Source organism: Prionailurus bengalensis, chromosome E1, assembly GCF_016509475.1.
Source record: "Prionailurus bengalensis isolate Pbe53 chromosome E1, Fcat_Pben_1.1_paternal_pri, whole genome shotgun sequence".
Lineage (NCBI taxonomy): Eukaryota > Metazoa > Chordata > Mammalia > Carnivora > Felidae > Prionailurus > Prionailurus bengalensis.
In genome coordinates, this window is record NC_057347.1 from 56,521,433 (window position 1) to 56,534,897 (window position 13,465).

Below are 13,465 nucleotides of genomic sequence, written 5' to 3' on the forward strand. Positions count from 1 at the left end.
GGTCAGAGAAAAATAGGGTGTGATCAAGTTATAAATGGTGCTCTTGGGTGCCTGCTAAACTGACCCTGAAGGAAATTCCAAAGCAGTTCCGGAAATGTTCTGTGCAGGGGCAGCATCCGAAGTGCAGCCACCCAGGGTGACTAATGCAAAGGGCGCAGTAGTGACCCGGCCGGAGAAATTGTGTGTTGGCGGTAAAGCCAGCCTTGGGGTGTGTGGGGGGAGGGAGGTGTGTGGGGGGGACGTGCGCCGTGCCCCCCTCCAGCCCTCGCTCCCCGTAAGGCGCCGGGTCTCAAGGTGCATCCCCCTCGCGCTCGGAAGCTACAGCTGGAAGTGCGGCTGTCCCGCTGGAATGCAGCCCTCCTGGTCCCCAGGGGCTGACCTGGCCCCGCGCGTTCCTTCCACCGCGCGGCCTGGACGTGTTGACAAGACGATGCTCGCTTCCACCCAGCCCCTCCCAAGCCCTGGCACTCGCCTCCGCTGCATTACTCGGCGAGAATGCGGTCAGGGCGCTGCAGGGGGAGGCCTGCCGCCCCCGAGCAGTCCATAAAAAAATGAGGAGGCACCGGACCTCCGGCGCCGGCCAGGCCTCGCAGCAGCGGCCTGGCCCCGGCCCCGAGCTGACTCTGACCTGGCAGGAACCGGCTTGCTCCAACTCGGCGCAACTCCAGGCCCAGCTTGCCCGCCCTCCGGTGTCTCGCCCCGCCTCCCGCCCCCCCCACCGCGGCCCGCGAGCCCCGCCCCTCAGCCTAGCCACGCCCTGTGACGAGAACAGGGCGGGGCCAGCGGCCTCTTGCGAGACTAGCCTCGCGTCAGGGCCGGCGCCAGCTCCGAGCTCCTCCCACGCCCGCCGGCCGCCGAGATGGCGCTTGCGCAGCGCGGCTCGGCCCGGGTCGTCCCCCTCCTCCCCTTCCCCTGGCAACGGTCGTAGCGCCCGCCTCCGTCCTTCGGCCGCGCTCGCGCACGCGCGCCCCTTCCGGCCGCCCGGCCCCGCCCTCCCCGTCACCCGTAACAACCACTGGAGCCTCGCCGCGCCCCTCCCTTGCCCGCCCCCCTTCCCCCCCTCCGGTCCACTCCCCGGAACCGGCGGCGGAGCTGCGATCGCAGGCAGTGGAACGGCGACGGCACCCCGGAGCCGCCGGCATGAGCTCCCCCCGCCGCCCCGCGTTCCGGGCCCGGCCTTTCTGACAAGAGGTAGGCGCGCGTCGCCGCGGCGGGCTCCGAGCGCGCCCCCGGCCCGGCCCGGCCCGGCCCGGCCCCTCCTGGCGTCGCGGGGCCCTTCGCGGCCCCCCGGCTTCCTCCGCCCCGGCGGGAGCGCCCCCCCCCACCCCGCTCCCGCACTCCCCCCTCCCCCCTCCGCTTTCCCACTCCGGGAGCCCTCCCTGCGGGAGACAGAATTTGGGGTCTGATCCCGTCCCCGGCTCCCCTCCCCCGGGCCGGTCGGGGCTGGGGGCCCGCGGGGGCCGCCGCGCTGGAGCCCCGGTACCGGCCCGAGGGCCCGGCTGCCCTCAGCCTGCGCGCGGTGGACTCCCTGGGTCTGGCCATTGGCTGATTTTTAAGCACCAATTGTCATGCAATAGAGGCTGCCCGGGTCCGGGGTGCCACTTGGCCGTCGTAACTCCGGATTCCCACGGAGGAGGTTTCTCTGGACCCGAGCATCCGAAGCTGGGAACTGGCAGGAGTTCAGAAGTTCGTGAATTAGCAGGTTCCCCAGCGTGGGTTCTGCCGGGCAGTGGAATCGTGAATGGATGTTAGAGTCTCTCAGCCGAGCACTGCTTTTTGAGTCTCCCAGCCCCCCGCATCCCTTTGTATACCCCGTAATCGCCCTCCCCTTCTCTGGGAGGTCCTCGGAAATCCGTTTTCCCAGTTTTCAAATTGTGCTCCAGCATCGATCGCCAGGGTTGCAAAACGGAATAGATCGTGGTCCCAGCGCATCAGGACCTGCCAGCCGCAGAGTGAGGATTAATGCGGGGCTTCCAGGGGAGGTGGAGAGTTCCGGAGTTGGGGCTCTGCGTGTCATGATTTTAGAGCTGGAAGTCTTTCAAGGTTATCGCTCTCCAAACCTCATTGTACAGAGGTGAAACTGAGTCCACGGGAAGTCAAGGGACGTGCTTGAGGTCACCGAGAGTAATTGTGTGGCAGTTTTCAGACTGTCAGCGCTGTTTTCCAACATAACCTGTTCCTTCAGAGAGATAAGCTACACAAACATGCCGGAGAGAGTTCCAGACCTGTTTAAATGTAATAACGTAGATAGGAATCTTCTGAAATAAAATATATTTCCGTAATCCTTTTTTTTTTTTTTTTTTTTTTTTACAGCTAGACTTTGGGCTCCTTGAGTATTTTCCATTTTGTACTTTGGAACAGCCCCTCACCGTATCCAGCATGAAGTAACCTTCTTAATGATTATCCTCAGCAGGACAGGTAGGTTCTTTGGATTTCTTTTTCTTCCTCATTTTTAAATAGGGAAGTAGGGTCTCGCGGAGGACTCCCCCCCCCCCCCAAAAAGAGTGTGTTTTTTCAACGACAGTGCCCGGCGGCTGGCACCACCGGGGCAGGAATACGTACCTCGGGGAAGGTGCCAGGGGGTGTACCTCGGGGAAGTAGGCTCCAGCACTTGAGCTGATTGCCGACAGATACCACAGCTATTTGAGGCTTGGAAGTTTCGGGGGAGCCTCTAGCCAGAGTGCTTGGTGTTGCCGCCCCGTGAAGACAAGTCTCTGAAATTGTGGTCACCGCAGTTAGGAAACAGGGATGGACCGTTAGACTCCGAAGCTCGCTTTTGAGGAGTTTTCCATCATTTGAGATACGGTAGTATTTTCTTCCACTTTTACGCCTGTGTGTCTCCAGACTTCGTATCCCGAAGTGCCGTCATTTTGGCTTGGCTTGTTGTAAAAGTTGTGGAAGAGAAAATGATTCGGGAACTAATCCTCGGATCGTAACATCTCGGTGCCGGAAAGGACTGGGATCTTGTACCCCCGTACATCCCCTGGAGAGGCCCCGGGAGGCCGACCAGAGGGGATTCCCTCATTACGCTTGAACTTCCTTCACCGACTCTTAAACTGTCTCATTACCTTCTCCTTCCTCGTGTAATCAAAGTAGCATCTTTTGATTTTTGCGTGTAGAGAATGATGCGACCTATTGAGGTCCCTTTGTACACTCGGGCTGTGGTTTGCTGAGTAAACACGGATTTAAATTTTCCCTGTATCACGGGTTTTTTTTTTTTTTTTTAATCGCAATACATTTGTGTCTTGCAGGTGTGAGAGGTTTGCTGTCGTGTTACAATCATGGTGCAGAAATACCAGTCACCAGTGAGGGTGTATAAACACCCCTTTGAGTTAATTATGGCTGTAAGTACTTTATATTTTGATTTGCTCTTTGGCCTGTTTTAAGTATTCAGATTTGACCGTAGCTGGATGTATTCAGATTTGATCCGTAGCCGGATGTTTATCGTTTGTCTCCATTCTCCCATTTTTACTTGTTCTGTTTTTATGCTGACGAGCCCCGGCTACAGTTTGTGAAGTGTCTTTAAACTGTCAGTCTCTGAGAATCAAAACCTGCCTGTTCGTTTTTTTAAAACTGCACCTCAGGTTGCTACACGGATTTGAGTTGAGGCGCCTGGGTGGCTCAGTTGATTAAGTGTCCATTTCTTGATTTCAGCTCAGGTCGTGATCTCAGGGTCGTGGGATCGAGTCCCGTGCCGGGGACCTGCACTGAGCTTGGAGCCTGCCTAAGATTTCTCTCTCTCTCCCTCCCCCTTTGCCCCTCAGAAGCAGGATTCTGATGAAATACTTTTTCCTCCGGATTTTGTTCGTTAAAGAAGAAGAGGGATGTGGAGAGGGGTTTTTTTCCCCCCCCCGAGTCCCACTCCCCACCTCCCTCCCACCTCAAAGTTGGCCGCCGCTCTCACTTTGAACACCATTGATGAGTGTTGGCTGTTTCGTTTCTGTATTTAACTAGAAACTCAGGTGTTTTTGCATCTGGTTGTTTCTAATTTTTTTTTTTTTTTCAACGTTTATTTATTTTTGGGACAGAGAGAGACAGAGTATGAACCGGGGAGGGGCAGAGAGAGAGGGAGACACGGGATGGGAAACAGGCTCCAGGCTCTGAGCCATCAGCCCAGAGCCTGACGCGGGGCTCGAACTCCCGGACCGCGAGATCGTGACCTGGCTGAAGTCGGACGCTTCGCCGACTGCGCCACCCAGGCGCCCCGCATCTGGTTGTTTCTGCTCAACCTTGGTCGTGAGATTTATCCAGGTCAATATAGTTTTGAAAAATAGCCCCCAAAACTCAAGTCCTCTCAAGGAAACAATTTAGATTTAGGGCGTTTGTTTTTGTAAATTGAGGTATAATTTACATACAGTGAAATGGTCACGTACTCAGTGTCCGTTTTGATCGGTTTTGAAGGAAGAGTGACCAACACGTCACTTGTAGAGCCTTTCCATCCATTACCTCAGAAAGTTGCCTTGTGCCTCTCCTCAGTCAGTGTGAGGTTTTGGGGGTTTTACTTTTGGTGTGGGGGTGGTGTTTCTAGTTCTGTATTTCCTTTTTTTTTTTTCTTTTTCAAGATTTTATTTTGAAGTCCTTTTTACCCCCAACGTAGGGCTCAAACTCACAACCCCAAGATCAAGAGTGTTGTGCTCTACTGATGGAGCCAGCCAGGCACCCCCGTATTTCCCTTAAATACTAGGACTGTTGAGTATGTTTTGTGAATGGTTTATCAAGAAAGGCTTGCTTCCTGTTTGCATGTTATACGTGCTGTTTTGGCTTTTGGTTGTGTGCAGCACAGACCCACTCCAGAGAGCTTGAGAAGGGGCATTGTTCGTGGGAGCACATGTGGGGTGATGTGAATTGCACAGAAATGCAGGAATGCAAGCTGGATGGGCTGAGCTCCAAGGACCTGGCATTGGAGGGTGGTTCCTGGCAGCTCTGGGGAACGTCTGTCCGCAGAAGTTGTCCCTGGAACTTTACCCCGTGGGACTCTGCCTTGCTCCGTACGCGGGAGCCCCCCTCTCCTACCAGCTGGCTGCTTTGCTCGCTCCTGGTCTTCCCTCCCTTGTGGCTTCAGCTCACGTGCTCTTTGAGCTATTCAAAACCCCGCAGGCCCCAGTTTGTGGCATTTCTTGTTGTATTCTTTCAGTTTCTAAGTGACCGATTCTGGTCTCGTTTCCTAGTTCAGATTCTGGAGAGACTTGATCCGGTCATCTCTCCCCTGGAGCTAGGATGTAGGTTATTGGCCAGCCTGTGGATTATCTGCCCAGGGTTGGCGGCCTGACCCTTTTCAGTTGGTAGAGGCTGGTGGAACTGGGGGAGAGGGGTGAGGGAGCAACAGAGCCCGGGGGCACCGTGTGGGGCAGAGGACTGCCCCGAGGACTGGGCCAAGCCCGGTGGGGCAGGGGGACAGGAGCCATTCTGTTTTCTAAAACATGAAGTACTATCTTATAAAAGCTCCGTGCAACCCTGATTCTGTGTGGCAAAGGTATTTTGGTCTCTTCTGCAGACACTAGCTTAATAAAGAGGAGTTTTGACTGTCTAGATCAACTTCCTTATTTTCCTTACTTTGTTATTTTCAAAGTGGTAAAGTTTGTCCTGCCCATTTTTATGCATGGATTTACAGGAGACTGAAATTCAAATTCTGAACCACCTCCCAGTCTTTTAAAATTAATGCGTTTTTAAATTGCTTTTATTTTGAAGCAAGAAATCATTTCCTTTTGAGTTGTGAGAAAATATATATTTTTTAAGTTTATTTATTTTGAGAGAAAGAGAGAGAGAGCGTGCTTGCATGCCCACGAGCAGGGAAGGGGCAGAGAGGGAGAGAGAGAATCCCAGCCAGTCTCCTCCTCCCTGTCAGCACAGAGCCCGGTTCAGGGCTCGATCCCGCTGGGAGATCATGACCTGAGCTGAAGTCGGATGCTCAACCGACTGAGCCACCCAAGGTGCCCCCGAAAATATTTTTTAATCTGAAAACGAAATGTGTTTTCCTTCGGGAATTAGAAGCTAGAACGTTTTCAGTCTTTAGTGATTTTTTGGTGTGGTGTCATTTGCCATTTTTTCAGGCTGAAGTTGTACGTCATAAAATCCTCATTTACCTTGCTCTGTCACCGTTTTTTTTCCTTGAGGATAAGCAGGAGTATAACAGACTTCCTGTAGAAATAGTCTTTGCAGCTCATTCAGAGTGAGGAGAGAGATGGCCAGTTAAAGCGAGAACGGAACTATGGCTTCAAGGGAAACGTTTTTTTTTTTTTTTTTTTTTTTTTAAATTTTTTTTTTTTCAACGTTTATTTATTTTGGGGACAGAGAGAGACAGAGCATGAGCGGGGGAGGGGCAGAGAGAGAGGGAGACACAGAATCAGAAACAAGCTCCAGGCTCTGAGCCATCAGCCCAGAGCCCGACGCGGGGCTCGAACTCCCGGACCGCGAGATCGTGACCTGGCTGAAGTCGGACGCTTAACCGACTGCGCCACCCAGGCTCCCCAAGGGAAACGTTTTTGAGAGCCAGCCTCAGAAAGTGTGCGGCGCTAGTCACAGCACGTGGCGGTGACAGCGGCGTTGGGCAGGTGGTCGGCCTGTGGGATCTGGGGGTGGATCCAAGCCCTGCTTTACGGGGGCCCCGTGGGGAGGAGACTGTCGGGGAAGATGCCACTCCGTGAACGGATGCCCTTGTCTGTTAACCGAGAGCGTTACTGTAATTTAGTATGGCCTGAAAACGGCTTAGGGGAACAGCGACTAGTGTAAGTTGCTCGTAAGTTGCTGGGGGGTGGGGGTGGGGGTGTATCAAGCATGTTAATTGCATATGATCGATTCAGTGTAGCGTTTGTTTTGGGATCAGTGTACCCGTAGCCTTAGGAAATCATGTGAGCGTTCTCACTAACCCATTTGAATTAAATGGCAAACCAGCAAAACGGAGGTGGAGTTTCTGCAGAAACCAGCAAAAACGGTTGTGGCGTTTTAAGGGCCCGCTCTCATGCCATATTTGCCCAGAAACGGAACGGGAGAGCCTCAGTGAGTTGAGAAATCACCCGAGACCACCTGAGGCACCTCGGAGGGTGAGGAACCTGAGACACACCTCGTGGTAGAGGTCTGCTGCCCGCGTTCGGTTCTCTTTATCCTGCCAGGCCTCCGGCGCCCCGCGTGTGCCCGCGGTGTTTTCCGAAGGTTCTTGTTCGCGAGGGCGCCTTGGACTTGTCCAGTCTCAGCCAAGCACGTTTCCTGGGGCTCCCCTGCCTGGGTCGTGGGGAGGGGGATTGAAGGGGCTCTGGATGGGCAGGAAGGTTCTGGCGTGCTGGCTCGAGAGGGCTGCACGTGGAAATTTCTGAGCTAAAACATAATTTTAAAACTTAGACGTGTTCAGTGACAGCTTTCCCCCCGCTGACGGTTAAGGGCCCCTTCCTACGTGACCCAGAGGTAGGGTGAAGTTGCTGGAGAGCAAATGGAGGGACACGCGGGAGGCCAGGGCCCCGAGGGGGAGGAAAGCCCGCGGCCCAGACGGCTCTCTGCCAGCATTCGCCGGCGAGGCGCCCCCTTGCCAATGATCCCTTTTCACCTGAGGACAGCCGTCGTTTTGACCAGTTGGAGCGCGTGACGGGAGAGGCTCTGCCACCCCGCGGACCGCCACCTTGTCCGGCCATCAGCGCCAGCCGCGTGGTGCCCTCCCCTCCTGCCCTGCTCTGGCCAGCTTCCCTCCTTTCAGAAGCCCCGTCCTTCTTCCAGAGCGCCCCCCGTCTGCGTCCCAGCACACCTGTCCTCTGGTCGTGCCTTCGGGTCACACGCTTCCTGTCCCCTTCTCTCCCTGCACCACCTGAGTTATTTGTTCTGTCCTTACGTCTTTTACGCGGACAGGTCGCCCTGCGTTCGGCTGCCATACGCTGTGTCTGCCCGGCGGTCGCCTGTTTGACCCCTTATCTGTCTCACCCGCTCTAAACTCCTTTGCTCTCCTGCGAGGCCCTTCCTGTCCCCCCCTCTCTGTTTCACCTTACTGCACGAACATGGACGTTTAAGTCTGCTCTGTGCTGTCCTGGCTTGCCACACGGTGTTTTTCTGGCCCTCACACCCCTTTGACCCTTCCTTCCTTCCCTTCGCTGCTCGCTTCTCCCATCTGTCCTCTGAATCTCCGTCCCTCTGACCCAGCTGACTTTCCCAGGCCTCTGAGCACCGCTGCTAGGGTCTGTCTCCCCTTCTTCGCGATCCCTTATCAGGGTCATCCGTGGTAGCTACTCCCCCTTGTAATTAGCGTTTCTTTCATCCTCAGGGTTCCATGCAGCTATTTCGAATGTTCCTCGGGGGCAGTGACCTCGTGTATTATTTTCCTTGTTCCCTCGAGTGTCAGCGCTAAATGCATAGTAGCCTCTCGGATGGCACTTGATCAGCCGACATGTGTGCACTTGAGCTTTGAGTACGAGGACTCGGGAGGTGGGTTTGACAGAAACTCAGCTCTGAAATGTCGCCCTGTGGTCCGTTTTCGGACACGAGATCTACGTGTTCCCCACGGAACACTTTGATGCTTCAGTGAGCTAATACCCCCCTTAGGAGCAGAGCCCTTTTGGTGGGGAATGTGGCGAATTCTTTTTTTGTTTTTACATCTTCCTAAATCCTACGAAGTCCTGTTGACAAACCCCTTATTAGGAGTTTGGACAATGTATTTCTGTAGGTTGAATAAACAGAGAAGCTATTTGCCGGGTGCCGCTGTTGATTAAATGGCCCGCGACCACAAGACTGACTCTTTGTTCTTCTCTCTCGTGTTTCATTTTTGTTTGTTTCATCCCATTTTTTTGGTTTTTGTTTGTTTTTGTTTCGAGTCCCTTTTTCCTTAGGTGCCTCCTGGCTTCCTGCTAAGACCAGATGACGAGGGCAGGAGGGAGAGATTGGCTGTGGGCTCGGTCCCCACCGGCCCTGCCGCAAACCCGCTCGGGGACGGGTCAGTTTCCTAGTGTCAGGCTGTGGTGAGGAGGTGCTGGAATTAGCCCGCAGAGAGGAGGGTGGGGGAGGGCAGGGCCTAGCGAGGACCCACACGTCCTCGCCTCTTCCTTGCTCGCAGCCAGCCCTGTGCCTGCCTCCACGTAGAAGTGAAGTGCATCAGTAAGTTAATGACGTCTCTGAACGTGTGTGTTTTCTTTTCTTTTTTGTCTTTTATGTCTTTTGCATTAAGCGGGCATTTGTATTTTTATTTAGGCTTTGTTGCATCCATTCAGATTTCCTTTGTCAAAACAGCCAGGGAGACCCGCGGGGGCCCCAGGCGCCTTGCATGTGTGACCGCAGCGTGAGGAGAGCCCCGAGTCTGGTCTTCTGGGGGGGCGAGTGCGAGGTGTGCAGAAATCTGGGAGGTGGAGTGCTTCCTGAGGAGGTGGCCTGGCGCCCAAGCCAACCCCGCGGGCAGCCGCTTCCAGGTTGTTCTTTGGGTTGGCTGGGATAGAGGGGCACGGGTCCTGCCGGAGCGCATTCCTGTTTTGTCCTTTCTCGCTCCGTGTGGCAGCCGGCCGCCTCCCGAAGCCCCGTCTGCTCTCCCGAAGACATTTTGAGCCACCTGTCCCGTTTCCTCTGGTTTTTTCCTCTGACCCGAGTGCTGTGCACGTTGGGTTTTGAGCAGGATTTTAGTCTGAGGTGTTGTCGTGCCATCTGTCGTCCTTTTTCTCGAAGCACGGCTTCCTCCTCTCCCCCTAGATTTCAGCCTTGGGCCTTTTCGCGTCCCCGACTCCGGTTTCCCAGTTTCTCGAGGTGACACTGAGATGCGTCCTTTTCGTTAACGGAAGTGTTGTGAGATCTGCCAGCGGCCTGGTGGGCGGGAGCGGTTGTTTTGCCCAGGGCTGAGCAAGCCGCGCTCGTGTATCTCGGGGGCTGCCTTTCAACAGTTTTCCTCCTGGGAGTGGAGGGAAAGGACCCAGTCCCTCTGATGGTATATTAGGATCCCGGTCGGTTTTCCAGTGCGGGGAGATGGTAGACTTCTTATTTATAAGGTTCTTGAGTGCCAGGGTGTGACTCCTACCGCATTTAATACAGATTGGGGTGTAATTAGTCAGACTCACTTAGTTTTGGAAACAGACAGTTATAGTACATTCTCAGTACGCACCTACTCTGTAGAGAACTAGGCATTTTCCCTTCTCTTACACCCACTCTCCAACACATCATGCATCCTGAATTATTTTTAATGTGCTCGGGTGGAGCCAGTTGTGGTTCTGAAGGAAAAATAAAGCAGGATCTGACTCAGCTCCTTGCCTCTTTGGTTTACCTGTTTTTGCAAAAACACGCAAAAAAAAAAAAAAGACAACCCCCCCCCCCCCCCCCCCCCCCCCCCCCCCCCCCCCGCCGAACACTGATATGGACATTTTCAAGCCTCTCCAAGTTGAGAGAATGAAGGGTCCAGGCAGTGCCAGGGGCCGTCACCCTCCTCTGGCGGCGGGGGCAGTGCTTTGCCACTATTGTTAGATCTGTTTTCCCCATTTTTTTCCCCCTGGTGTATTTAAAGTTGTTTTTTTTTTTTTTTTTTTTTTTTTTTTTTTACATTTATTTATTTTTGAGAGACAGAGACAGAGCACAAGTCGGGGAGGGGCAGAGAGAGGAGACACAGAATCCGAAGCAGGTTCCAGGCTCCGAGCTGTCAGCCCAGAGCCCGCCGCGGGGCTGGAACTCACGAACTGTGAGATCGTGACCTGAGCCGAAGTCGGATGCTTCACCGGCTGAGCCGCCCAGGCGCCCCTCCCCTGGTGTATTTAAAGCAGCCTTCAGGCATCTTGCGAGCTCACCCATAACTACTTCAGCAGGGTCTGTAACCAGTAAGGACCTTTTATTCTTTCAACATGATCGCCATGTACGTCATTGTCATACTTAACAAAAATACTGGGTCCACGTTCAGACTTTCTCGAGCGCCTAAAACAGTGTCTTTGGTTCCCCCTGCAGATCAGCTGTCGCTCGTGGTTCTTGTCTTCAGTCTCCCTGCTTCTCCCACCTCCTCCCTTCCCTTCGTTTCCTTTCGTGCCCTCGCCTTGTGAGAGAAACTGCCACCGTCCTCTCCTGTCACCCTGGCCCTCAGCCGCCGTCACTGTTCCGGGGAGCCTATGGGAGCACACGCGGCCTCGATCGGTTCGGCCTCCCCATCCGGCCCTGTGGCCGTCCCCCGGAAAGCTGAAGCACAAATAAGAGGCAAAATACTCTTTTCCCAAGTTAAACCGGGTCTTTCTGTGATGGGTCCCTGTGGTTCCTACAGAAAGCAGTAAAGGAGTGCATCTGATGGCAGGGCCGACTGGGAGGGTTTCGGGGTAGCGTGAGCAGTGGGGTGCCTGGGGGAATCTGGTGGAGGGGGGCCGGGCTGGCGGTGCCGCGTGGAGAAGTGCCCGCAGGCAGGTTCACTGAAGAGAGGACTTTGGTCGCTGTTGTCGTTACTGATTCTTCTTTTCTTTTTTAACCTGCACGAGAGGGAACCAGTCTCGTGTATTTCTAGGGGAGTGACTTCCCGTGTTGAAACAGAGCATAGACCGCATTCTGATTCCCTGGCGAGGCACGGTTTGAGGTTAGGAGAGCGAGTCTTTTTGTCGAATGAACAAAAGCTTTATGCTTTGTGTGTCTTGATGTGTACCGGGTCCCTTCTCCATTCAGAAATTTGCCGTGTGTTTCCTGGCTCCCCTGCACGTTTTCGCACTAGAGTATTCAGCGTGCACTTTGAGTTATTGATGAGCAGCCAATGTGTGAGTGTCCTGCATATTTGATCGAGGCTGCACGTGGAACACTCTGGCCTGCCCCTCTGACCGATCTTGCCTCTCTCTCCCACTTCCGTGCCTTCTCGGGGACAGATGGACCCCTCCTCTGATGACACTTGGTTTGCCGTTTTGGGACCGCCGGTTGTGTATTTCGTGTTTTCTGGCCATCGTAAACATCGTGCTGTTTTAATTGGTAGTTCGTGCTGTTTTAGAAGAATCCGGTTCTCTCTCACCTGACATCTCTTCCTGGGCAGCCTCTGAAACCCATGGCTTCAACTGTCACTTTATAAACAGAAGATCCCAGAGTTTATCTTCAGCCTAGACTCCCACTCAGGAACTTCCAGATTCCTAGCCAGCTGCCTGCTAGGACGTCTCCATTTGACGCTGTACAAATTTAGCGTTTCTGAAACAGAATCCACTGCCTCCTCCTGCCCGCACAAAGAACACAGCCCAGCAGAACACACACACGCACACACACGCGCACACACACACACACACACACACACACCCCCCCAATAAAATGCCCCTCAGGAGCTCTGCCTTTTCTTTCTTTCTTTTTTTTTTTTCAACGTTTATTTATTTTGGGACAGAGAGAGACAGAGCATGGACGGGGGAGGGTCAGAGAGAGAGGGAGACACAGAATCGGAAACAGGCTCCAGGCTCTGAGCCACCAGCCCAGAGCCTGACGCGGGGCTCGAACTCACGGACCGCGAGATCGTGACCTGGCTGAAGTCGGACGCTTAACCGACTGCGCCACCCAGCCGCCCCAGCTCTGCCTTTTCCTATGAACTCCTGCTCCTGACCAGTGCCATCACCACGTGCCCTGTTCTCAGACCGGAAGCCTCGGCGTTCCTGGCCGCCTTCCCTCCCCACCCCTCAGACTCTGTGATGACCAGAACCTTCCCTGATGTCTCCCGGACCGTGTCTGAGTCTGCCCGTCTCTGATCGTGTTGGCTCCTCTCCGATGACAGCGCCTGATGCCCCGTTCGGGCCCCTGGACGCCGCCTCCCCGCTGCCCCTCACCCACCTGCCCTCGCTCGGGGCTGCCGCCGGGGGCTCCGACTGAAACTCTGAACACGCTTCGTGTTGAGAGTTCTTTAAGTGGCCGCCCCACACCTTCAAGGTGAGGCTCAACTTCTTCGGCCTGGTACCCAGAGCCAGTGAGAATTTTGACAAAAGGGCACGTTGGAGCGTCTTCTTTCGGTCGGAGGTATTTGCTCCTTACACTTAAATCGTGGTTCTTTAAAAACTTTTTTTGGTATTTTTGAACAAATTTAAATCCAAGTTAGTTAACGGATAGTGTGACGATAACTTCAGGAGTAGAATTTAGCGATTCATCACTTACATGTAACACCCAGTGCTCATCCCAAAAGTGTCCTCCTTGATGCCCCTTACCCCTTCAACTCCTGTTTCGAAGGACTCTGACTCACACCATGTTTTGTGGGTAGAATAGTGTTTATAGTCCGTGAACTGAAGCTTATAATCAGTGTAGTTGAGTAAAAAAAAACGCGTCCTGCTTTATGGATTATTTGGTGTTTGGAGTGGCTTTTCTCCCGTAGTGACGAATACCAAGTGTAAGAGAATGTCATTTCTGGGGTTCTCCTATAGAACATAAAATTCACTTAAAAATTATTGATTCAGGGGCGCCTGGGTGGCGCAGTCGGTGAAGCGTCCGACTTCAGCCAGGTCACGATCTCGTGGTCCGTGAGTTCGAGCCCCGCGTCGGGCTCTGGGCTGATGGCTCAGAGCCTGGAGCCTGCTTTGGATTCTGTGTCTCCCTCTCT

At 54.1% G+C, this 13,465-nt stretch overlaps 1 protein-coding gene across 2 annotated transcripts in view; it reads left to right on the forward strand.

Annotated features, from left to right (window-relative positions):
• Positions 1 to 836: 836 nt before the first annotated feature.
• SEC14L1 (SEC14 like lipid binding 1) overlaps positions 837 to 13,465 on the forward strand; it is a 55,355-nt gene continuing 42,726 nt past the window's right edge. Inside the window, exons 1-3 of one of the 2 annotated variants that reach the window (XM_043585681.1) lie at positions 837 to 1,191; positions 2,314 to 2,418; positions 3,252 to 3,344. In XM_043585681.1, coding sequence (XP_043441616.1) covers positions 3,282 to 3,344 — 63 coding nt within the window. In that variant the 5' untranslated portion in view covers positions 837 to 1,191; positions 2,314 to 2,418; positions 3,252 to 3,281. The remainder of the gene's footprint in view (positions 1,192 to 2,313; positions 2,419 to 3,251; positions 3,345 to 13,465) is intronic. The other variant, XM_043585682.1, reaches the window with a different exon arrangement.